The sequence below is a fragment of the Nesoenas mayeri genome, assembly GCF_963082525.1.
Source record: "Nesoenas mayeri genome assembly, chromosome: 5".
Lineage (NCBI taxonomy): Eukaryota > Metazoa > Chordata > Aves > Columbiformes > Columbidae > Nesoenas > Nesoenas mayeri.
The window spans coordinates 10754055-10780222 of NC_137548.1; the positions used below are offsets into that span (position 1 = coordinate 10754055).

The following is a 26168-nucleotide window of genomic DNA, read 5'->3' on the forward strand; positions in this document are numbered from 1 at the left end:
GGCTCTGCCAGTGTTCTCAAGAGATGCCAAGAGAACAGGGCAGCCTTCATCAATGGATGCTGAGGAACATAATACATACTCCATATAAAAAGTGGAAGCCAGAAATGAATACGTTTCTACACAGCCTTGCAGTGATTCAGTAAGACCTGAGCAGAATCTTTCCATTTAGCATATCAACAGTCTGGATCAGAGTGCAAAAAGCCATTTTAGAGGTGTTTACGTGGAGAATCTTTTAACCAGAGCACAGAAAAGTTTTTTAACTTCCTACTGCCATGCATTTTAGCAGTTCGTTTCAGGCAGAAGATCACATAAAAGCTAGGCTTCATCTTCATGTTTTTCAAATACGTTTGGTGTCTCTTATTAACTTAACTGCTTTGTTCCTTTTGTGTGAACTGTTTTATATAATCCATGCGTTCCTGTCGTATTTGCCCCAAAGCACAGGATCTTTGCAAAAGTTAATACTTCTCAAAAGGCCTCCATTAAGTTATGCTAAAGTTTTACCAACACCCAAGTGACTGCCCATATCAGAAAATACCAAGTTCGGATACAGAAGAGGTGGAAAGGAACTCTTACAATCTCCTTTCTCCTCAAAACAGACTATATGTTCTTGAAGCAAATATAATCTAAAGCCGTATTAAAAGAGGCAGGTTTTAGCACCAGACTAGAGTATCTAGGTTTTTGTTACAGTCATGGAAGAGGCTCTGCCAGCTGAGTGGCTGCTCCCAGCAAAACCAGGTGTCTAAAACAAGGGGATGAGTCACCCTCTGGCAGCACTTCTTGGCTATTTAATGGCTAGTCTTGTTATAAAGGCCAGTTAAACCAGCTTCCTTCACACTACCACGTGCAACGCATACTCACAGATGGCTTTGAGCTCTTATTAGTCCCAGCGATGTCACGTCTTAATACACAATTAAGAAACTCACTAGAAAATGCCCTGAATGTTAACAGTATCTACGTGAAGTCTGCTTTAAGCTAGCCTACATGGGTTAAACACAACTCATTTCCATTCTGTAAGACAGATGCTTCCTTACATACTGTTCTCCAACCTCTCACTGAATTTAGTTGTACTGCCAGTCAAATAAAAAACTGGGATTTGGAATATTGCTTGGATTTGCAGGATTCCTTGATGTTCTTACACTGTAGCCAAGTAACTGCTGGCCTATCAAATACTACTTTGCTTGATCATCCGACCCCTAAGCTAGCTTTAGCTCACTGGAATCCCCTTGGGAGAAATACTAGCAACCTAATGCAAGGTATCCAGGAGTGCTGCACATGACAAGAGCAAGCAATCACTAATTTGGGCTTTGAGCTGACTGTTTCAACCATTCTGACCAGGAGAAAACAGGATCTTGTTCGCAGAGACATATTTAAATGCTTCCAGCTTAAGCTTTTTCAGAAATAGTTATTTTATGAGCAATATCTTTAGAGTTTAATGAACCTGGTTTTATACACTGGGACTACTAGAAGCAGACAATCAAGCTGTATCACTGGGATATTTCTGTTTACACAGCAGTAGAGTGTGCACAGCCCTTACCTGCCCTGTTGCATAGACTGTTTTAACGGACCCCCGTAAGCACTGCGTACAGTTCAGAATCACCACTTTTCTTTCAGTTGCTTTCTTCAGTTCTTCCAGCAAGTCTTCTCTGTTGTTTGGGGCATTGCCACTTCCATAAGTTTCAAGTACGATCCCCTCAATTGGAGGCTGAAGAAATGCTTTTACCTGGTTAAAAACAAGACAGGGAAGAGAGACAAAAGGTGTGTTTAAGTCACATTAAGAATTTCATGTGTGGCACAGAGTTTTTAAAAATGGCCTATTCCTTCTATAATCCTACAGGCTCTCATATCTTACGGTCTTCTCATGTCCTTCTGTGCTACCTATTTACAATAAGTGGGACTGTAGAAAAAGCTTTAAAAAAATGAGAATTTCACTCATTAGCTTCCTTTAAAATTCCTAGAGGGACAGATTTTTAAATAAGCTGTTTGCCTATCATGACGTCAGTGTGAGAAAGGATGCTATTGTTCAAGTGCCGTTAACAGGCTATACTGTTGCAGGGTGGATTTACACTTACGAAATAAATGCAGAATTATTAATTGAGATTAGAACCCCCAACGCTGCCCAGATTTGTAACTTTAGCAAGGAGTTTTGCTAACAAATGTCTGCCTAACTAAGAGAGAGAGTATCTCGCCTTTCAGGACAGAACATTCTAATGAAGCCTGGAGTTTTTTTTCACTCAAAACTCAATTGATTTAACTCAAGGCAGGAAAAAAAAGGAGGCACTAATTCATTCTGAGCCAGTTGTTAATGAGGTAGCTATTGTGGCTCACTGAAAAAGGATGCCTAGCAGAGTCCTCTTCCTAGAAATATGTATTTTAAGCAACCTAGACGTTTCCTTGCTGATCACATATGCTAAATGCAATACACTGTAAGCCCCCATGAGGCTAACTATGCAGTTGGAGTTTTATTGCAAATATACCACCCCTCTGCCTTTCCATCTGTTCATATTCACCTAAAAAGAATGGTAATATAATTGAGGAGTGCTGCTTAAACTACTGGATTCAATTTAAGATGGCAACAGCCACAAAAGACCTGTCAATTTTATGGAACGAGTATTAGACAAAAATTTAAAGACAAATCTGCTTAAAACCACAGCTCCGCAAAATAATTTTTCAAGGCAAAAAAAACCCCACTTCTCATTTTCAGCTCTGTATGAATGCTGAGGCTCATGTTAACCATCAGTGTGAGATAAAATGAACCTTAAAAAAGAAGCATGAGCTGTAGAAATAGTCACACTCCCCTCCACCCACCACATCGTGTATTCTTTGACAAGATACCTATTAATATGCCTCAATATGGAGCAAGAGAGCATCTCCATGGCACCTGTCTAGAAAAGCACACTTGACCTATTTATGAGCCCTGATAAGAAATTAATTTTAAGTTTCAGAGCCCAAGTGGTTTAGACAAAAGATATTTGAAAAGCTTTATGGCATATGAAAATAGTCTTTGAATGCTCTGATATTAAAAAAAATACTTATCAGAAGACATCTTTTTCATTCCCTCCAAACCCCAACCACTGCTACAACAATGCAGCTTTCCTGCTTCAGCTAACTAATCAAGTATTTGAGCATCACTTCACCCGCTTCCAAACAAAGTGCTGACACTTACAGCAGCAGCAGTGATTCCTGGGAAGATTCGCAGAAGCCCAACATTCCTGTTCATATTGGTGTGAACTCGAAATTTCTTTTTGGTATTGGGTCTCCACACTGTTTCCCAGTTTACTGTTAAAGAGAAATAACCTTTTAAATTTAATATTAAGACATAATATTAAGTACGCTTGTAGCACTTCATGATTACATTATCTTTAAAACTGTTTGTTATGGAGGGATTAATGAAAGACAATGTATTTCTGAAAAGATGAAATAAAGGCCCATTTAAGACAGCAACCACAGCAGCTGATCTAACACACCATATTTATTAGGTACCACAAAATAAGTCTTAAAGGCCACATCCAGGTCAGGCTCAATTGTGTCATATTTTAGCTTTAATTCTCAAATAGTCTAGACTTCGAGAGAAATCAGTATTACTCATCAATATTTCTAAGGTAGTGCTCTTCAAGGAGATATTTAACATGTATACTTCAATTTAATAGCAAAATGGATATTTTAGTTCAATGTCCATTAGTGAACAGGATGATCCATCAGACACAAAGCTGCACAATTCTACCACAACCTCTTCGAAAGAGAAGTCTGAGAGCTGTGAAAAGCATCTGAGTACGAGACCTGATGAGCTCATGATGCTGAACATGTCCTGTTAGCGCCATCTCCCCGAGCCCGGAGTGCCCAGAGAGCCTCAGCCAGCAGAGCAGCGTGCAGGTCTAGCACAGGTGAGATAATATTTACCTGTCACACACCGACCTGAACTTCATTGTTGGCCTCATACCAGCCTGGATTCATATTTAGAAAAACAGACCTTCATCTTCCCAGACATAAGAGATGACAAATGCAGTTACTGTTGCCACTAATCACCTCCAGAGTTTATTAGGTAGTTACTAACGATTAAATAAAATAGCAAGGATTCAATTAACTGTGATTATACATTTAGAGCCAGAAGCCAGCTGCTTAACTAATAGTTTGTTTGTGTTGCATTATTAGAAGCCAAGTCATGCATTATTGATTTCAAAATTTCAGTATTTCAGTGCAGAAGCACAGCACGGGTAGCACTGACAGCTCCTGCAAGGCAGGGGAAGAGGTTTAACAAACTGCAGCCAACAGCTTAAAGCATCATGCTTCGACGAAAACAGACCATGCCATAAGGCTACCCATTTCCCCATCGTGATTTAAGCTTTTTCGATTTCGGAGAAACCCCCAAGCAGCAAGATAGAGAAAAGAACTGCGTGCATAATACCGATTTGCTTTCAGCCATGTGGAGAGTTACACCAATTACTGTTGCAATCTCTTGCAATCAGCAGACAGCCATTTACAAGAAAGTTTGGAGTACGTTTAAAAGCCTCCGCTCTATTGCCGTATTACCAGGGATACTAAAAACTACACAAGCCATTAAATCAGGACAGAAAACAGTAGGCACCTGTAAGACTTTATGAAATTTCCCTTCTAGTCACGGTGCCCTGTCAGCAACTAGAGCTTCTGTATGTTCTTTCCAAAAAAATACCGTAAGTCAAACTAGCCACAAGCAGTCGGCTTAGTGTCACGTTTGTCCAAGCAGTCACACTGCAGCAGGTGGTTCCTAATGCTACGGGAGAACAGAAATACAGACTGTTTCTATAGTTTGTTTCTTTGTGCTAAGCTGGCCAGCACGGCTCTGAAAACACCTGGCTGGACTTTCTATTTAGCCAAGTAGCTCTCGAAGTCCTCCAGAGCAAGCTGGAGCCCTGTGGCAGGCACAGGGTGAGTGCAGAAAGCCACACGTTTGTTGTGCTTGGAGTTCACAGGCCTGGCTAATCACGGTCACTCATGAGCGCTGGGCTGTAAGAAGCAGCAGTGTTTAGCAATAAATCCCATCCTTTCAACCTTCTGTCACACAGATTAATTCTTTAATAGCAGCCTCCTCTATATGAAGGGATGGCAATAAAGCTGTAACTGAGCTTTCTTCCCTTTGTCCTCCATAAGCCAGAAGTCCCTGCCAAAACTTCACAGATGCATACTACTAAGTTTGGCAACTATTAGCATCCCTAATGCCTGTAACAGACTTGAAGAATGAACTGAGGAAACCTGTCTTGGCATGGATCTCTAAGATATTGCCAAAAGTAGAAGACCAAGGAGAGAGATCAGAGGATAGGTTCAGAAGTTAGATCTATACCAGGCCTATACCTGTACTCTTGGAGCACGCTCTACCAAACAACATATCATCTTCAAGATAAATGTAATGCATGCAGACATACTACAGTGATGTAATTCCAAACTATATTAAACAAAAACAAACAAAAAAAAACCCTAAAGATTGTCCCTGAGTTAACATTCTCTTGGTCATGAACCTCCTCAGCCTACACAACAAGCTCAGTACTGCAGACTCCACAGGTGTCAGTTTTCCATTAGACAAACAAGTCTAAAATGCTGAACAGAAGGCAAGTGTGATGCAAGAGCCAAAAACAAACAAATGTACATAAAAGCCCGACTTCACCTCAGATTTATTCAGAACTGTTGCAAGTGAGGCAGAGCGCCACGCAGGGGAAAAAAACTTTAGAACACACCCTGTGCATCCTCCATCTCAAATATTCCATCCACAAAAGGGAAGAATATTTATGTCGCATAACAAAGTTCAAGCATCTTCATCGTACTGAATGAACCAGCTATAGTCATACCACGCGGCAATCTTTTGTTGGATAATAATTTAAAAACACTATAAAAAAAAATCTTAGAATTCACTAACAGTTCTGACCTAAGAAACTCATATACAAGTAGGTGAAGTACAGAAAGCTGTGTATATTGGTGTTCATAACAGTTTTTTATCCTGTGGATAAGAGTGACTAATTAGGGATATTCAGTTTTGGCACAATATAGAAAACAGTAACCTGTTCTAACTTGGATGGCCTGTGCTTGTAAAGAGTTTAACTGATAGGGTGTACTGCATTATGTAAATATAGATACAAAGCTGAGGTACAAATGTAAGCTAGCTACCAGTCTTGCACAGCAGAAACATTTAAAAGCAATGTACATAAGCAATGTACATAAAATATAGAGGTAACAGCTATTTATATACTGTATGCAAAATGGCTTGGGATAGAAAAGATGGCATTATTCAAGGAGAGTGCATTCAAGATACTAAGGCCTTTTGTTTATTCTTCCAAACAAAACCATCACAAACGATACTCCACTATTTCAAATCTCCTCCTTCCTACCAAACACTACAGATTTTAAAATTACAGCTCAAAACCATCATTATCTTGTTCAGCTCTATTCCTGCATATACACGCATACAGAACTATGGTGACAGGGTTAGTGTGGAAAAACAATCAACCTGACTTAAAAATAACATTAAAAAGAGAAGCAGCTCTACACAGTCTAGAAAGCAGAAAAAAAAAAGGCGCTTTTTTTAAACAACGCCTATACCACAATGCAGGTTTCAATTTATAATGGGAAAGCAGCAACTAAAAGCAACACCTCCCTTAGGAGTGGTGACTGAACTCCGAGTTATGAAATCAAACAAGAAATACAGCTTTTCGTGACTGCAGAGCTCCAGACAAACAGCAACGCTCTCCTCTCACCCCTCTCCGCAGGGCCACGGGTGAGCCCCACCATTATATATACGTTGTCCCGGTGTTCATTACAATGCACGGTAGCAGCCAAGGGGTGGGGAGCACAGGGCAACCTATGGGTGCAAATGCCTGAAGGATGCAGACAAACGCAGACCCCCTTTTTTGGCAGTTTGTTATAAAACAATCGACGCACACCTTTGGAAATGAATATTTAAATTGCTTGGTGTCCTTGCAAGAATCAACATGTCTACTTACAAGGTGGGGAGGCGACAAAAAGCACTTGAGCGAAGAGAGTTGGCGTTTGCCTTAATACATAAATGACTTGGGCTTTTTACTATAAATAACCAGAACTGCCAACCAAGATGCAGGCTTGGCCAGAGACAAACAGCTTCTCTCTGATCAGACTGGCGGGCAGATCAACCCAAAGAGCCTTCTAACCTGCTGCTGCTGCTGCACCACATCTGCATGCACAGCCACACGGGCTCTGCTCATCCCCTACACGTGTTTCTTATCATGCGGTCCTGTCCATGTGCACCACTCCCACCTGTTACATGTATGTGATGAAGAAAGTCCAGCCATGGTAACAAAGCAAGTTTCATATTTGCTTCATTAGGGCAATCGAGAACAGAGCAGGATAATCAGTTATGAAATATACGGAGACTCTTTACATATTTCAAACTAAATAGCCCTCCTTGACTCTCTTGTTTTCAAGATGTGGGAGAAATAAGGCATGGTCTTTTATTTGATCAACTTTAAGATTATAGAAATATTTTTGGTTATTTCTCTATTGTCCATTTCATATAGAGATTTCTGATTCTGCTGCGGAAGTATTTCCCATTGGCACTGAGTTTCCTACTCTTTTCAAGAGTGGGCTAGAATTTTTCACTTCTTACAGGAGTTTCTTGTGCTGAATTGAAAGCCTTGAGGAAGCTGACACACTTGCTTATCTAAAACTGGATAATGGGACTCTTAGGTATTGCTAAGACAGTCCAAGATCTGGCTGAGAACACAGAGATCAGAAGTCCACTGGGAGCCTCACCTGAAGGGGGAACAGGGTGAAACATGGCTATCAGAAATGAAGAAGAGAGCTTCAGCTAGCTCAGGGAAGGGAAGAAGACTGAGCTACTCCTTTCTCCTCTCTCTCTCTGAAGTAAATAGTTGCTTTTATAAGGCATGCCAGGCCTCAAACAGCATGTCCTCTCCTCATTCCTGTGCACCAAGCCACGATCCCATTACACTCCCTCTTTCTCTCCATCCTGTCACCTCTCCCCCTCTGCTTCTCTGGAATTTTCATTCCCAGGTTTGTTAGAGCCAGGAATCCTGAGGAGGAGTTTCTGCACATGGCCTGCTCCTCCTGCCATCCTCAGGCTGCTGTCCATAACGCTGAAGCAGCAAGAGTCAGCCCTGTCTACAGGAAGATTAAGACATGTTATACAAAGTCATTCATGGGAAAAAAAAAAGTTAAAAGATGCTAGATTTGTTTGGTTTGTTTTTAAAAGCCTGAGTGGTTTCTTGTCGCCGTGAAAGCTTCAAATGAGGATTGTACAAGCAAACTCAAGGGAGACAGCAATGTTTCAAACAATTACTTTGGACAAAATAAAGCAGCACTAGTAGATTGCCCATACTATAAACTATGTTTTTTCAAAATGAAACAATCCTTCAATCCTGACAGTGTCATTTTGGATAAATGACGCTACCCTAACTGGGTAATCAACTGAAACAAGGAAAAATAGAGCCTGTCACACCATCAGTTTTTAAATCTGAAATCTTCACTGATCTCAATGGGGTATTCTGCTGAAAGGATAATGGGACACAATATGGGCTAAGGGAAGTACTTAATAACTTTCTCATTTTTCTACTATAGACAAGGAATCACAAAACAGTTTGTTCAAATCCAAGAGAGAAATAGCATGCAATTTGCAGCTTGATTTCATTATTGATCAGTCAGTAAACGGAATTTATTTATACACTACTTGATGCAGTTCATAAAAAAACCAAGAAAGTAGATTCTCCCCAGTTTACTGCAACATCAACGGACAGGATTTCTGTTGATTTCAGAAGTGCTGTATTTGACATGGCACAGTAATACAACAGTGGCAGACTCCCTACCTGAGGGATGTCCTACAGACCACTGCAGTGTTTCACAGGTTTCTTCACTCCGTATCTGGCTGATACAAACACAGCACTTTGATCCTGAACCTTTGTTAAGTAACTCCCACTCATTAGGTGGAAGGGATAAGTTTGTTTTTCCAAACTGCAGAATGTCTCTCTCCCTAGCAGTAGAAACCATTCAGAATGGCACACTGCACAGCACAGGGCGAGAGCTCCTACTGCCACTAACAGCACTTGGAAAAAGAATTCAGGAACCCTCTCCTGTTTCCTGTTTTTGGAATTAATGGAACTTGTCACCAAGTCCTACTTCTTTTTAGTATACCTAACCTATCCAAAAGCAGCTCACATAATGTGTTACATTTTTTTAAACTGTCCTTCAGTATGTTTTTTAGCAACTCCTCATTTAGCTGGACTTGAAATGTGTCCCTCTTCTCCCCTCTCCAAAGAAACGGTGCCGTTTATCCAAGAACGGATATCAGTGTGTTAATGAGTTTGCAAATGGGTACCGAAATCTTCATGTAGCTTTTCCTCTCCTTAAAAACCAGCCACACAGAAATTACAGGGATTCTGAGTAGGTTTGGGAAAGAAAAATTTAAAAATCACACAGAGCATATTCTAGGTCTGCTAGACCCTACATTTTCAGTGTGCTTGCAGTTTCGACACGTCCTAAATATCCGGTAAAACATCTTACACAGTGACATGCATCAAACAGAGAATCTGTTGAAGGTGCAAGAACTCTGCAATGACTCTTTTGGCTGATTTTGGAGCCCTGCATGGTCATTAATGAGATTAAACTCTTTGTTGTTTCAGTCCTCACTCCCTCGTTTTTATCTGCAGAGCAAGCATTCTCATGACACAGGAGCAACATTCCCTCTCGTTACTCTGGATCTTTAGTCAAAGTCAGTATAGCTCGCATCTATATTCGATACATAAATGCAGTTGAGTTACAAATTCTCAGTCTTACTAATATTTAAACAGTTTCAAAGCAGATAAAGTAGAGCCAAGCTACAGGGCTTTCAAATATATTTCAGTTTAAAAACAGCATTTCGACTACATAGGCACAGATTATTTTCAGCTAGAGTTCTACTGCATGTGGCATAAATTACAAGGCTTAAGAGATGATGTTGCTTACTTGTAATATCAACCTCAGCATTTGCAAGTGGAGGCAGGTTAGGTGAGGAAAAGGCATTGAAACTCCCAGCATCCACCTTAGTCACCCTATTTCCCCTGTACAGTTTATTATAAAAATACAGGCACACCTGCAAGACAAGTAAAGAAACAGGTCTATGAATAAGCCAGTAATTAAAAGATTCAGTAGATAAATACTGTAGTCTGTCCTTTATAAAGTGTTTTCTAACTCTTTAAAGCAACTCAGAGGCTAGTAGATGTTTACAACTCTTACCCTTTCAAAAAGAGTTGGCACATCTGTCACACATTGGTTTAAGAATTTAAGAACAAAACAAGAGCTAACTAGTTTCGTAATCCTCTCATGAGGCACGGGCTAGGAGACAGCAAATTTTCCTGAGTCCACTTCAGAAACAGAGGAAAGGAACAGTGTGGACTTTTCAATAAGTTCATCAGTTATATCTAAATTCAGAGACCAAAACCTTAACAAAAGGCCTAGTGAAAACAAGGATAACTTTCAAAAGAGTTACCACAAATAAATAATTAGGTTTCTTCTCAAGTCCCTTAAAGTTTGTCCATTGGAATTGAAAGGAAAGCAGATACCTCAAAGTTGTTCTAAGTTACTATGACTTTGGCCAGTCAGCTACTGCTGTTGTGTTACAAGAACTGGCTTTGGGAGAGAGGCAGAAGTGAAATGGGGTGTAACCGGACCAGTTTTGTCTCTGATTTTTGGGCTGCACAGCACCAACATCTTTAAAGGCAGGGTGCTGAGACCATGGAGGTACTTTCATGACATTAGGGATATCATCCTTCATACTTCAGTCTTCACGAACTAGAGCTAGAAGACACTCCTACCAGTTTTAGAACAACTTTAGAACTTCAAAGTAACTTTCAGTTAAAAAAAACTGACTTACAGGTGTTTCAGATCCCATTTATTTGCAAGGGAACCTCTAACTTCAAGACTGCTGCAAGCTACATTTCAGACTTGATAGTCTTTATAGATTGTATATGGGGGATACGACTCCTGAGAAAACGGCACGTGCTTTGCCATGGAAGTGCTTTGTTACCTCAGTGGAATCCATTTATCTTCCCATGTAAGTGCAATTCCTCACCGCCTACCGGATATTTTGAGTACGTAAGTATAATACATGTCCTGGCTAGAGGGAGAAAAGCAGTTTCTGAGATGGTTTTCACAGGCAAACAGACCTCAGGAATCACAAACTGCCCAGCAAAGAGCAGTGCCCCCAGAAGGTTGGCTCGGCCGTCATTCTGCAGCTCATATATGGGCACCTGAAGAGCAGAGAGGTAAATTACACCCTGTACCTTAATTAAAGCCTACACAGCAGAAAAAAAAGAGTCCAACTTATGCAATACAAACACATAAATAATTTATGTAACTATGATTTATGACAAATAAAGTTTCCTTCTTCATCTAAACTATTTTAGACTGCAGCAGATGGCAGGGTTTCCCTCTGTGCTTAACAGACTTTTATAATAGCACTCAAAAGCTAATATAGAGATTATTCTAGTGTGATTAAGCAAATTAAAAGACTGATTCAGGAAAAATATAAAAAACAGCAAGCAGACATAGTTAAAATGACTGAGCATGGGAGAAGTGATTGTAAAGAGGAAAAGCAAAAGTCCCAGATCATATAGAACTGCCACTATGGGCTTCACAACAGCTCTCTTGCACCATCTTTCCTCATAGGACAGAAAATCTCAGCCAGCAGGTTATTACCGACAGAAAAGGACAAGATTAAAACCAGAAATTTGGTCTGCTGAGTGACGACTTCCATGCCTTTTCAGATTGCCTGTCGATTAACAGATAGTCAGAGCTCGCTTCAGCAAAGAAAAATAATCACATGCTGCATTTCTAGATCGTATGTCAGGCAGATCTCCAAGCAATAAAGCCAAAAAGAAAGTAAAACCTTGAATATGATGCATCAGAACTAGACTGCTCCATGTCAAGACAATAAGTGGGAGCCTGCTCCTTCCTAGACTTTTGTATTTTGACTTCAAATAGACCACATGTGAAAGGGAAGTTAGGAGATGGGAGAGGGGGATTTTACAGTATGATGTCTCATCTCTCTTTTGTGATTAGAGCTGTATTTTACACTCAAACAAGCTATTCTAGTAAGAAAACCCCTTCCCCCCAGAGAATATGCAAAGGGCTGATCTCCAGCTAAGAGAATGACACTTAATAAATGTAGTCTTTAGAGGAAAGGAAACAGACCATGTTAAATGCTTTATGGAACAGAAATGATCAAAAAATGCTTAGAGATTATTTAAAAAAAATTATAAAGAATGCAACAATGAGTAACATTAGACAGGATAACAACTGATGAAGTAAAAAGTAATAAGCTTTAGGGCTTTAAAAGAAAAAAAAGACAGCTTACAACCAGCAGCCACCTGAGGTTGGAAAGATGCTTCTCTTATAAACCGATTAATACACAATGGCCAATGACAGGCTCTTACATCTTTCTTTGAGGCATCTGGCCCCAGCCATAATGAACTACTAGTCTGATTTTGTACAGAGTTGTGAAGTCATTAATGATAACATTATGGGGCAGATCCTCAGCTGGTGAGCCCGTCAATTCTCACTAATTTCTGTCAGCACTGTGACCACTCACCCTGGCCAGAGGCCCACCCTGCGCTACTAAACCATACAGAGATCATCAGGACACTACCTAGTTTTGCATATAAAAACCAAAAATGAGGCTTCTGACTTCAAACTAAGCCCATTACCTGAGATCCTGTCAGAACGATGGTTTTACCCAGGTTCTCACACATGAAGGACAAGGCTGAAGCTGTGTAGGCCATGGTGTCAGTGCCGTGAAGGATCACAAAACCATCGTACTTTTCATAGTGCTCCTGGAGATGGAGAGACAGTTTTCACATGGTTAGAGCAATGCATTGGCATCAGCAAAGGGGGTATAGATTGCATTACTTTTGCTGATGTAAGCAACAGCACAACACTTTAAAGGGTACTACACACATAATTCCTCCTAAAGTTATCCTGGTTTCAGTTTAAATACAATTAAGGGTTAATAGGACAGTAAGAACTAGAACTAAGTAATTCTAATTGTGGAACAGTCAAAGAGATTCTTCTATGTATCCATATTAATGCAGCATTTTAAAACCAGAAGACTGCTAATTAAGAAAAGCTTAGCAATGGCTTTAAACAGGAATGTTAACATATGCAAATTAGTCGTATAGTCTGATTTCTTGTCGCCGCTTTTACTTTAGGGATTACATCATTTACAGGAACAGATTAGGCAAACCAAGGCTATCATAATGTATAGAAAAAAACCAGTCCATTTAATCCAGGCAGCAGACAGGCAAACTGCCAGTGTCAGAGTGCCCTCTTCTGCTGAAAAGTCATCCTTTCTGTAGCACTGAGCGAGTCCTGCAACAGATAGAGGTGAAGAGGCTTCTTCATGTCCGTTAATGTAGGTACACCTGCTGGCTTTTGCAAAGTGCCTTAGACTCTCAGTCAGGCACATACGGATGCAAAAAGGAATTTTACAGCTTTAATCTACACACCATCCCACACAGGACTTTTTTTAATGCAAAGCCACGAATCGCACAGCTCATCCTGTCGGAATAAAGCAATGTGCTAGCTTTTGGAGGAAAAAGGAGTTGGTTCCTCTGTTGTAAGAGTGATGCACACAATAAACACTGCAGTGAGAGAGGCTAATGTCTCTGATGTAATTTGGTAACATGGAAAGGGTGACATACAAGTCTAAGCAGACGTATGAAGTGTCAGAATGGGGGAAAAAAAGGGGAGTTTACCATAGAATTAAAGAAGATTTAATTTTAATTACACTTCTTATGCTACAGTAGCCACACACACTTGGCATCTCCTGATAATAAGGTCACCTCTAAACTCACCTGTCAATTTCTACTTTTCCTTTTGCTACTTCTTCACTGATACCTGTGCCTACATGTCATTACCTACTGGAAGTGTCAGGGGATTTCTGCTGATTTCTAACAAGTTAGCCAGCAGAACAACAGCCAGTGTTGCAAGATCTTTTTGTAGGCCAAACTACAGTGTGATGCAAAAAGCATGCTGTAGTTATTCACCAATGCAGTAATAAGTAAGTTTCCAGAAGGGCAAAGATCACAGAAATAGCCACTTGTCCTCTCTAACTCAATCAATACACTCATGAATACATTCAGCCTTAATAACCTTATTAGGTGCTAAAGAACGTAGCTTAGTTTAAGCTTCATAACATAAAAGATCAGGCTGGCAATTAAGGAGATTTCCTACAGAAACATCTTAGAATGTTTCGGTCTGGAAAGTCATCAGCACATTACAGCTGTGCCAAGTACGTGTGGAAGATGAACACAAAGTGGCAGTGTATATACATAAGCCAGACAGTTAAAGGGTTTTTTTTTTCCCCTTCTCAGCACTTTTCACTTGGATCACACATACTGGATATTTATACATACAGAAAAGCCACATTCTGTGTATGAGGAAGAAGCATTTTTGGAGCTCAGGAGTTTTAACAAAACGAACGTGCCATGGAGGAAAAAAAGTAGCTTCTCTCCTTGTTCAGCATGGCATGGCATTTTTCGTATTACTCTTCTCTTGTCCCTGGGCTTGTCCCACCTGTGTCCCCGCTCCGTCCTACAGCCTTGTCTGCTCAGACACCAGCTCTGTCTCCTCTCTGCCCTGGCAAGATGGATTCCATAGGACGAGCATCATCCCTAGTTTGGTGGTTTCAGGATCAGAGGATCTAAAGGTGAAAGACTGTTACCTGAATCGTCAGCAGCATTCTCAGCATTACTACGCTGTTTGCAAGCGTTGCTGCAGCTTGGTCAGAGGAGGAAATTTACACTATAAAGCCCGCTATCGCAGAGTGAGCAGGAGTGGAGGAGCAATATCTTACCAGGTTCACGGTTATTTATTTCTGACAGCTGTATATGAATTCCTAGTGTGAAGTATGTTTAATGCTTTGCATTTCTTTCTTAAAAGCACACAGCTACGTTCAGACACAGGGACAGGAGCAAAGAAATGCTGATTTTTTTAATCTAGAGGAGGATGTAATGAATTAATCTATATATGCAGGAATATCTAGGGCTTTAAACATCTCCCACTGTGGGAAACCTAACCACGATAGCGTTTTTTCTACTGGCTGCAAAGCCAAAGCTGGTCAAAGTCTGTCTGTGTCCAGAGTAACAAAGGCATAAAGACGTGAAATTATTTTCTATGTCTATAGCTAACTATTAAGCTATTTGAACACTCGAACGATGTGTAACTAAGCAACCTGCAGTTAAGTCACCTACACCTTAGGATTTTATTCAACGTTTTTGGACAGCGACTTTTAGTCAACATTTTAGAGCATATCAACCTACACATTACAGACCTTATTCAATCAGACCTCCAATTTTCCTATTTATTTTCTTGTACAGAATTATGACACATCTCACCATTGGAAGACCTATATAACCTTAATGAGTTTGCAACATTTTCAAAAGGAAAAAATAATAATAAACAAAAATTGGCAAGCCTTGCAAGGACAGGACTTGTCACTTTGTGAGTAATTAAGCAAGATACATGACATTTGCATTTTAAATAAACAAACACATATGTATAGCATTGCTGAATTATTTTATCTTGCTAAGTATACTAGGTACATTGATGGTTTTGTTTAAGCAACACACATATCCCACACCATAGTACCTCAAGTTTCTTTGCAATTTTTGCCCAGTCCTCTGGTGTCATGTTGGAAGAATCCAGCAGTGGTGAGAGCTCCAAGATTGTGTAAAAAATTCTTTTGTTTTGCTTAGAGACACTATAAAGAAAGACAATTGGAAAAAAAATTCTTAGAGCTAGTATCACTTCATCAGTTCTGATTTTCTCTCTAAACCAGTAGTTTTCACCCTTTTCCTCCTCATCCCCCAAGTCTATGGCAAAAAAAGGGTCTTAAATTTGGAACATTAAATTTCAAGTTTAGAAGTTCATGGCTTGATGTGGTTTAAAGCACAAATCCCTAAATTTAATTTAATAAAAAATGTGATTTATGAGGAAGGGAGGAGCTGGTAAAACTAAAGACAGCAAAGAAGAACCTAGACTTTTACTTTAAGTTTGGAACTGAGTCTAACGAAAGTCAATACTCAGCCTTAAGGTTTAAAAATGCTGCATAAGCTATTGAGAGGAATCTATAAAGCTCTCAATGTTTATAGGGGGTCAACAGAAGAGTTGTAAAACTTCTTGATCCTTTTGATCCTTTCATAAATAAAAGTAGACACCTTATAAATGGGTTATCTTCCCTGACAGAAACAGTACCTTCTCTTAAGAATCTTATGACTGGGATTCATTTTTGTGGCCTGCAGAAGATCCACTCTTCTCAGTTTCTCTGACCTCAGATTTGGAAATAAAACTCTCTTTTTTAGTTGAGATCTTCAAGTGAACTGTTGCCTTTGCTAGTAAATAGGCCAACTTTGTAAAACCCCAGTCCCAGCCTACTAGGCCCGTTGCCACCTTGTTATGAAAGTTTGCTATATGGTACCAGCTGTCTCTTGTTATGATGAGGAGTTTAAGCATTTAATATAATAATAGCAAAGATCCTAAAACACTGACAGGGGTTGAAAACAGAGACCCCAGGACTATTAGCAACTCAGTGGCAATCAGTTATTGGTCATTGAACAAGTGCAACCCTGACAGCTGGGAAAAGACTGCTCCAAGTACAGCAAAAACAAGACAAAACATTTATGCAAGAGAAAAAAAAAAACAAAAAACAAAACAAAACAAAGATGAACAGTCAAGGAACAGGATAAAGTACCTGTGGGGCTGAGAAATGTAACATCAGGCTGTGTGTAGCCCAGCAGATGGAAACCAAAGACCAAGAAGTGTTTAGGCACTCCAGTGTCTTACGAAAGTACTCAATCCCAATTTTTTGGGTGGACTTATCGAAGGAGATGGTGGCTATGGAATCACAGTGGGACTGTCCCAGCTCTAAGCCTCCTGGCTGCTCTCCTTACCCCCAAGGACCACGGGTCTCCCTTTCTCCACCTGCCTTTCTCAAGAAATGTGACTCCTCAAAGACCTTTCATTTGCCAGCCAAATGGACCTACAGAGCACATGTTTTACCCCCCCCAAAATATGCCTATTTCTGCACACTGATTTTCTAACCACTCAGAGTAAAGTCAACTGCATATAAATTCCCCTTGGCTAGTTAAGATTTGGGATTAAAAAAATAACCCTACTACTATTGTTTTCCGATACCTTTCTGAAGCTTGGAAGAGGGCAGAATATCCACCATTTTCACCCATTCTTACATCAGTTGCATTATGTCCCTGTTTAGCAATGCCCTGGCCAACAAGCAGCTAACAAAGAACTGCTGGCGGGTCAGCTCTCCCAGGCAGAGCCATCCGGAGCGTGTTTTACAGCATCTTGTGAGTGTTCTCAATGCTCTTCCACTGCCTGAGGATGATGGAAAGTTCCCTGCCTGCTGTAACTGTGACAGATGCTTACAAAGGCTGTAGGAAAGACCAGGATACTGCATGGATGAGTAAAAGTTCCCAAAATACGTGCTTAGGGCACAGAAAAGTTGATTACCTTCCCTTGGCATTTGCAATCACGTTTTGTTCCCATTTGCTATGCATATATGTATTTATAGAAACTAAAAAATATGCAAAACCAAGAGTCAGTGATCAATTCATCAGCTAATAAAATCTGCAGACCTGCTCTCCTTATGAGGCCTGTAAGACAGTTGTGTATAGCAGAGAGAATATTTAAACAATATGTAGTTTTCATTCATAATCAACCAACATACTGTACCTAAGAAGTTAGTCTTCACATGAAAAATTGCCTTGTTGGATATCACATTTATACATGCTAAGAGTAACTTTGGAATTCAGTTGAAACTCTGCGAAAAAAAAAGTTCCCCTGAGATTGTGCTGTTTAAATAAATCAAGATGTACTGACAGCAGAGACCAGCCTAGTCTATGACTTCTGATACCTCTCCCTAAACAGAGATCATGTTGTTCTTCTTACGTCAAGGTTATCACACAGATATACAAAGTTCACAAAATACTCCTATTTTCTCTTACCGGAAACTCACAATATTTCTCAACTGCCTAGTTAAAATATCACTCGGCTAGCACAAAGGAGGAGATGGCAAGTTGCCATGAGTGACCTCCAGAAACGACACTCAGCAGTGCCAGAAAAACAAGACAAGAGTGTTTTTCAAACCTCAGGTTTTGATGTGAATTATTGTTTTAAGCTTTTCAGTTCTTCATGGAAAAGATCTGCCAGGAGAAGTATATTTAGGACTCAAATGGATATATTAGTATAGTTTTGTTATATTTCAAATCCCTTAGAGTATTTAAAAGTTATTTGGTTACAAGCACAGTATTAACAGAGCTCCATTTTTCTTAGGATAATCACCGAATTTAACACAAACTGTATATTCACATCAACACTGCTCCACTGGGAGTCCATTTCTTTTCCTTTTACCCCTTTTTCTGCCATCTGCCTTTTAAGTGGTTATTTTTAAAACCTTCACACAAAGACCTCAATGCAAAATAGAGAGAAATTAATAGAATTTACGTTTTCTTTGTATGCTCTGATTTTCTCCTTAAAGATTAAAAGAATATCCATTTTTACTCTTACAGCAAAACAGCTATAGTCCCATTTATTTTTTAATGACTGTGTAAAATCATCCATTGTGCAAAGTTAACATGTTTACAGGGGTATAGTCATTCATCACAGCTGGGGAATATCTCAAATTAGCATACTGCCCTCTAAATAAAACCTATAAGCTTATTAATCATTGCCCAACAGTTAAGAAGCAATGCAGATTAATTATAAGACCATCGCTTGTTATCATAATGTTGCATAAATTTGCGAAAGACAATCAGCTTTTAGGGGTTTTTTTAAACACAGAAGGCCTGCAGAATTAAAGCATGAGGCCTATTCAAAGATGCATTAATTAGATGTGACTTTTTCAGACAAATGCAGAAGATAATTCACATGGAGTTGTATATACAGTTTTCTTAGTTTCTACAGAATATTTGTATGCCTGCACAGTAGCAACTTAATAGCCAAAAGAAGAAAAAAAAAATGCAGAACTAAGCTGCCCAGAGTGATTACTTGTGGCCTAATTTAAAAGTTATTTCTCAAGCAGTTGTAAGACAATTCATTGCAAATTTATCAGACATCTTCTATTGTGTCAGACATGGTGGGCTTTTTCGTTTTAAGCATTTTTGTTAATCTCATAGTGGATTCTTCACATTAAATGTTTGGATACTTCCCTAACGTCCCCTCTCCCCAAGGAAAATGTACTTACGGGAGCACCAGAGTGTCATCTGGAAATTCATGGATGTGGCTCAGTTTTGTTTCTTTGGCATATGCTTCGTCATGCAGCATTGGCATTGTTTTCAAGCTGTTTACTAATTTATTGGCCTCAGGAGCAAGTCCTTTAAAAATAAAGAACAAAATAAGTAAATAAAGGAGCAGGCACAGAAGGAAGAAAGTGGCACAGGAAGGAGGGAAGAAGTTGAGTTACACAGCTCTTTCCTCGTCCTTCCAAATTGAATTTAAAGTCTATTTCCAGAACATTAAAACAGAATATATCCAATAAATCTACTTGCAGTTATTCTTTTCTTGATTTGAAATAAATAAATCCTTTATTTAAGAGAAATAATGTTACAAATCCATATCAAATATTTATCTTTTACCTGCTTTAGTTATTGCTCGTGTGTAGATACTGATCCGTAGTAGGGGCAGGAAGGCAATTTTGCAATTGCAGCAAAAAGCTACCATTCTTTTTTACATTTGCCATAGCTATTTCTACCTACTGGCAGAAAACTTACAAAACAGGGAGCGTCAATTTGTAGTACAAAGTTGGGATATTTTTACCTGAGCTTCTTAGCCTGTAGCAGTATTGGCACAAACAGCAAGGTACTGGTATGACTATGCTGGAAAGCTGCAGGTTATATCAATAGCATTTCCACTGAGAAAAAAATAAGTAAGACAAAGCTAAAGCAAAGCCCACAGTAGGTATTGAGCACTGACAGGTCCAAAGATATATACACACAAATATACAGAGAAATCTGTTAGCCAGAACGGCACCTAAGTTTTTGATGTTAAAATCCTCAGCATTATGGAACTGAGCTCACGCATGAATCCAACCTGCAACTCCTCTCCCAACACCCTGTTCAGGAAGGATGGCAACAGTACTGGTGTCTGCAGTCAGAAGCCATCCTGTTCTTGTTAAGCCTGACTTTTTGAGGTGTTTTTCCTTCAAGGAACTTCCATCAGAGGTATATTTCCCTCTTAGACTTCAAGATTCTACTGGCGTTACTGCGCAGTTCAGTTTAATCTCAGTGATGGTTTTATACCACCTCTTCAGATGGTGAACAAACTCTCAAACCTCATTATTCTACTTCTGCTAGTTCTAGTTATTCCTAATTCAAGGGCAGGTAGTTCCTACATCCTAGCTCTTCTGTTTGTTTAAACACAATTCTTATTTAAGTTAGTATAGGTATTTTTTTTGGTTTCGTCTTCAAAGAGCAATGTTTATTTAAAACACTCCAAAACACAAAGAATATTTTTAATAGTATTTCTTTTTTTCCCATTTACTTTCCAAACTGATGGAAAAATCCTTAAGAACCCCCTAATCTCCCTTCCTGGCTTGCCCTAAATGAAGTAGCAGGCCCCTTCATAGCCAGCTTTCTCACAGGATGGCACCAGCATTTGAATGGATTTGTTTGGATTTCTGCCAGAATACTTTGTTTTACAAAACATACTTAACATACTCTCAAGCTTTGGATGTTTCATTCATTCAGCTATAATCCCTGCTCTTCCTATTAATGATGTTCCTAGCTTAGTCACAAATGGGCACTTCCGCTGTGCTTGGGTATAGAGTTGTTTGGCTCTGAAGCGCAGCTCAGTATCAAGTGTTTTCTGTCTGCTTTCTGATTATTTTTCTGTTTGCTCAATGCTCATCTCACCCTGAATACTGACAATGAACTAGACTGTTTATTTTGTGTATTTGCCCCAAGAACTTGAGAGCTGTTGTGCATTAATATTCTTAAATCCCTTCTCTACAAACGGCAGTTCCCCTTAATCACGAATCTGTTAGGATTTTTCTTTAACTGCTTGCACTGAACTTCAACCTTCTTTTGAAGACATTTTGCAGATGTATCCAAGATGATCCACTTACAACCGGTGTGTCCCCTAAATGCATCCACGTTTAGTAGTGTTTTCTGCTTTACGGTTCCAAGAGGCAAACACTGGGGAACACAAGTGCAACAGTTCTAAGAACACTTCTACTTTATTATGCACGGAAAACATCTTTTGCAAGCCAAGCTTGCTAACCAAGTATTTGAAGCAACTTCACCCCTGCAGAGAAGAGCCAGGCCATGCAACTTGTCCCAGCAGCTCTCACCAACTTCTGTCCTTTCTCTGCGTCACAGAGCAGAGGGACCAGGGCAGAACAGCAAACAAGCAATGGTGGCCGAGGAGAACAAGCACAGTTCTGTCTCATTTACATTCAAAGGCTCTGCTTTTCATGCCAGTGATATAGATCACACTGTTACAGCTACTTATCAATCAAGATATCCTATAGTCCATGCTGCAGCAGAGAATGAGGAGTTGAAGAAGTCCGATGTAGCTGTGTCCATAGGTCTCTGCACCTGAGAAACCAGAGCTGGGGAGGAACGTGCTGCACCTCAGCACACTCAAGTCATCATCCCCAGTCCTAATTCACTCTCCACACTGAGCAATACAAAGGACTTCACTAAACCACATTTTACCTACAGGAACATCAATACAAATGGCACATACATTGATGGTGCCAGATCCCCAGATAACGACTACATTTTGCAAAGGCAGAGAAGCAGAAAGTGTTTTCCAAAATATTCATTTCCGCAGCTGTAGTAATTGGGCTTTCAGAAGTGAGGTGTGTAGGTTTCAAAGAGAAAAAGGTTTGGACTACAGCAGCCCACTGTTTGTCAGTCTAGTGTGCCTAGGAAAGACAGGTAATTAACTAAGTTACCCAGGCAGAATCTATTGCAAGCTACATAATCTTTCTAAGGGGATTTAGCTTAGCTCTACTTCTATTTGTTCGGTGCTTCTTCCCTTAATATTTGAGGTAAAAGCTAGGAAAGAGATTCAGCCTACAAGCCCAAGGAAATGATCTTCCTGAAAGCACCAACCAGGAGCAACATGAACACAAAGTTGATGCAAAGATTAATATCACAGAAGCCTCACTAAGGAGTGCAGTAAGATTCTCTTTTGGAACTGAGCTACTGATAGGCCAAAAGAGGCTGTTACAGAATGAAATAAGTAGGAGGAAGCAGAAGGAATGAATTTAAAAAATGCACTGCAATGGCCTATTTGACAGCAAAACCGTCAACACTGAGTCTGTAGCTGACTCTGGTTGTCATCCCACTTACAGAAACAGATTATCCATCCTCTGAAAATGACTCCTGTGCAGGCAACCTGTAGGTGTGCAGAAAGTCCAACAGGTGCACGACATTCTGGAGTTGCCACACGTGCACAGATCAACCGCAGAACCTCTCTGGGAAGTTCACAATCAGCCCTTGTGATGATAAATAATCGCTCCACACGTGCACAGTCAGCCCAGGGAATTGATTGTTATCAGTCTTGGACATGAGTGCAGTTCTGCACAGGAACATATTCCCTGCAGAATACATTAGGCCGATCAAAACTGTCCAATTTTAAAAATGAAACTGGCAACTGGAAAGGCCACAGAAAAGCTTGTAAGCCTAGAGAGAAATTAGTCATGTAGAAGCCTAAATTGATCCTTTCAATTTGAGCAGTTGCTGCTATGAAAGGTTCCATGCAGCTCAAGGAAGCTACTTCTGTTCACCTTGCTTGAAATAAAACATTTGTAGTTCCAGGTACGGTTGTAAACAAGCACTTTCTATCCATTGATTAATAAAAGAAGTGAGCATTATTTCCCCTCCTTTTAAGCATACTGCCTTTCCCATGCCCTTTCGCCAGCTTCTGTCTGAATACTAACGACTGCCAAATATTCTGAAAGAGGTGCTTGGGCTGCTCTGCTGCCAGAAAAGCAGGTTAAAACTCTCACCAGGATGTAGCAAGCCAGCAGCATTGGATCATAACTGTTACATTGTTTGCACATGCTTTAGTAAGTGACATTTGTTAAGCAAAAGGCAAAAAAAGACACAAGATGAGAAGAGGTTGTGGAATTAATTTATAAAGAATTAGTTGTGATTTCAATTTATTTCCTTAAAAAGGCATTTAGGAAGCTGAAATAATACAAGTAGTAAGTTATTTTTGTATAAACTATGCAGACAAATGGGAATGTTGCTGCACATCATCTGAAATAGAATTTTTTTTACAACTTTGAGAGATTAAACATAAAGATAACAGGCATAAAAAGCAAAATAGAACAATTCCTTAAAGCATCTTTCCTACAATAATAAGGATCAGCCAGCTGCCATCTTCTGAGAAGGAGGGATATGTATTAGAAAAAAAATCTAACCTAGGAAACTCTGAGATACAGCCCCAAGGGTTTTAATCCTACAAATGAGTAGCTGAGAGGGTATTTCACAGGCAGGCTTGAACCAACACAAGCACCCACACTTCTGAACACAGACACACGCCAGCTCTGGAAATCCCGGGATGCTCCACTGCCTCCCAAGTGAAAGAGGAAGGAACTGAACAGATGTTATCAAAATTGGACTGCATCCCTCTCTCCAACCCCCTTCACATTACCGTGTTTCCCTTTACACTGGTAAACGCACAGCCCTGCAGCAAGTCAGACCCGGCCTGAAATCCATTCTTCTCCCTGGACACATTAGTTGGCTGATGCTTCTGGCATCTCTTGTGATCTGTGCCTGCTGAGGGAGAGTCTAGCGGTGCCTAGGTGCCACTCCAACCAGCTTCTGGTCTGAGGGGGTGTTAGGTGAGTTTAGGCATCTACCTGTTGACATTTAGGGGCACCTGAAAATGCAGAGCATATACCTGCAGGTACCTAAAAGGCTTTCAAGTGAAACGCAGGCAGTGCACTGAGACACCTCACAGGTTTTAAACATTTTTACGGTGGTGGGAGGGGGTTTAGCACATCTAACTTCTTCATCAGCACAAGTCTCACCCTCCCTTGGTAAGGTGAAGCAGTGATTTCAGTGATTTCTTGAAGGAAGCCAAGAGCTGGTAGGAAAGCAGCAGGATCCTGCCCAGCGGCAGCAGAGTACAGGTGCTCCATCTGCCCTCCCCGCTCAGGACACCTGGCGGGCCGTGCGCTGCCGCACTCACATCAGCCGCAGCCGCCAGGCCACCACTTCTAAACCCTTGACGTGGCCGCCACCCGCGACAGCCCACGCTGGCCCAGTGGGAACGCCCGGCACGTGCTCTCCAGGTAGCCTGAGACAGCGGCTCTTTTGGTGCTAAAAAAGGACTGTATGACTAGTACATTTAAGCTGGTTTCATTTTCAGCGTGCAAAGGAGGGGAGGAAAAAACCCTCATGGTTCAGGAAACATGTTGTCCTCTGCCAAAACCTGCTCTCACTAGCTGTGAGGCACGCTTGTCAGAAGAATGCCTATCAAATGAGCTACTGAAACAAGCGGCCGGTAGGCACAGGGGGTGAGAGGACGGCACACACCCTCCTGGCGCTGCTCACACCGGTACGAGGAACCCGGGGATGCTGAACCACAGCCCGCGGTCACAACGCGCGGCTGTTGAAGGACGCGGCCGCCCCAGCCCCGCTCGCCAACGCCGCATCCCAGCGCCCCGCCAGCCGCTTCCCCCCGCTCCCCCTCACCCTTCACGTCCTGCACCATGCCGATGGTGCCGCCCGTGTTGATGACCAGCACCCGCGCCTCGGCCTTCGCGCCGCCGGCGGAGGCCGGGGGGCAGCCGGCCAGGACTGCGGACAGGGAGCGCTTCAGCGCAAGGGGCTGCCCCACCGCTGCCGCCTCCATCCCGCTCCTGAGGAACCGCTACCTCCCGCGCCACCGGCCAAAGGGGAGTTGGAGGGCGGTGCGGGGCCGCCCCTTCCCGCCCCGCCAGCTCGGGCAGGCAGCGGGGTGGAGCGTGCCCGGCCCGCAGCGCTGCCCCCGGAGGCGGGGAGAACCGCCGTGCCGCCCTCCGCAGCGGGCAGCGAGGGGCCGGCGGCTGCGGCTGGAGCGCTGCGGGCGGGTGTGAGGTGGAGCGGGGGCGCGGTGGAGCCCTCAGCCCGGGGGAGCTGAGGCAGAGCGGTGGGGCCGAGCCCCGGCACCTCCCCTTGCACTTTGCGCCGCTGCGGCCGCGGGGCAGCGCCCGCCCGGGGGAAGCATCATGGTCCTTCACGCCTGAAGGAGAAGCGGAGAGCAGCGGCGCTTTCTAGGCCCGGAAGGGAGAGGCGGGTAGACAGGGCGCGGGGTCAGCCCGGCGAGGAGAGCAGCGTCCTCCCCTCTTCTTTCCAGAAAGCTCGTGGGGAAGAATGTGGGAACTTCCTCCACTTGCCTGGCCCCTGAGGTGATTCGTTCCCACCAAGTGTTTCCAACAGCAGACAGCATGGTACAGGCACCCACCGCGCCCTCCATTTCTGCCCCCTAATCGTTTCCTTAAGAGAGAGAGAAAAGCTTCCACCTTCAAGGCTGCACATCAAGCCCTGGGCCAAATGGGGGGAGTCTGGTTCAATACTAACAACTGAAATACAGAAAATAAGGATTATGGTGGGAAGGTCTTGGGACCGGTGGGAGTTGTGCCATAAGGAACAGCAGCCTGCAAAGCCACAACCTGTCCTGGCTGGTTTCTGAGTTAAATCAAGCATCCATATACAGTCCTCTCATGTAGACTATATGGTAGTATTAGCCCACGAACTCCTTTATTTGAGCTGTTCTGTCCCTTTGAGGTTGTTCACCCTCAAGCACTGGTATTTCCTAGGAACCCGTGACCATCAAATGATTCTTGGTACAGCCAGATCCAACATGGAATTGTGAAAAATAGCTTCTGTTTCTCAACAGTCTTGCCAAAAGTGCTCAGGAAAACAACTAGCTAACGGTCAACAGGGATTCCTGGTTGGGCATATGGCGATGCCATCTCTATCCATGTAGCTGGGACCTCTGAAAAAGAAATGAGAATAAAGAGGATGGGGAAACTTAATACTTCAACCTCAGAAGCTCTGAATATCTGTCTCTTTTATCCTGATAATCATCTCTGCTGTCGTTGGCCATATCTGCAAAAAGCTGGTGATTGCCAGGAGCTGAATACCATGATCCCGAAATGGACATTTTCC

The 26168-nt window shown here is 41.6% G+C and overlaps 1 protein-coding gene across 1 annotated transcript in view; it reads right to left on the reverse strand.

Annotated features, from left to right (window-relative positions):
- The window catches only part of ASPG (asparaginase), a gene marked incomplete at both ends in the record, with an annotated part of 45534 nt that extends 20664 nt beyond the window's left edge, over positions 1–24870 (reverse strand). The window contains 8 exons of the mRNA XM_080344621.1: positions 1535–1720; positions 3164–3276; positions 9955–10081; positions 11154–11237; positions 12693–12818; positions 15634–15745; positions 19244–19373; positions 24711–24870. Of these exons, the coding sequence (XP_080200747.1) occupies positions 1535–1720; positions 3164–3276; positions 9955–10081; positions 11154–11237; positions 12693–12818; positions 15634–15745; positions 19244–19373; positions 24711–24870 (1038 nt within the window). The remainder of the gene's footprint in view (positions 1–1534; positions 1721–3163; positions 3277–9954; positions 10082–11153; positions 11238–12692; positions 12819–15633; positions 15746–19243; positions 19374–24710) is intronic.
- Positions 24871–26168: the final 1298 nt, after the last annotated feature.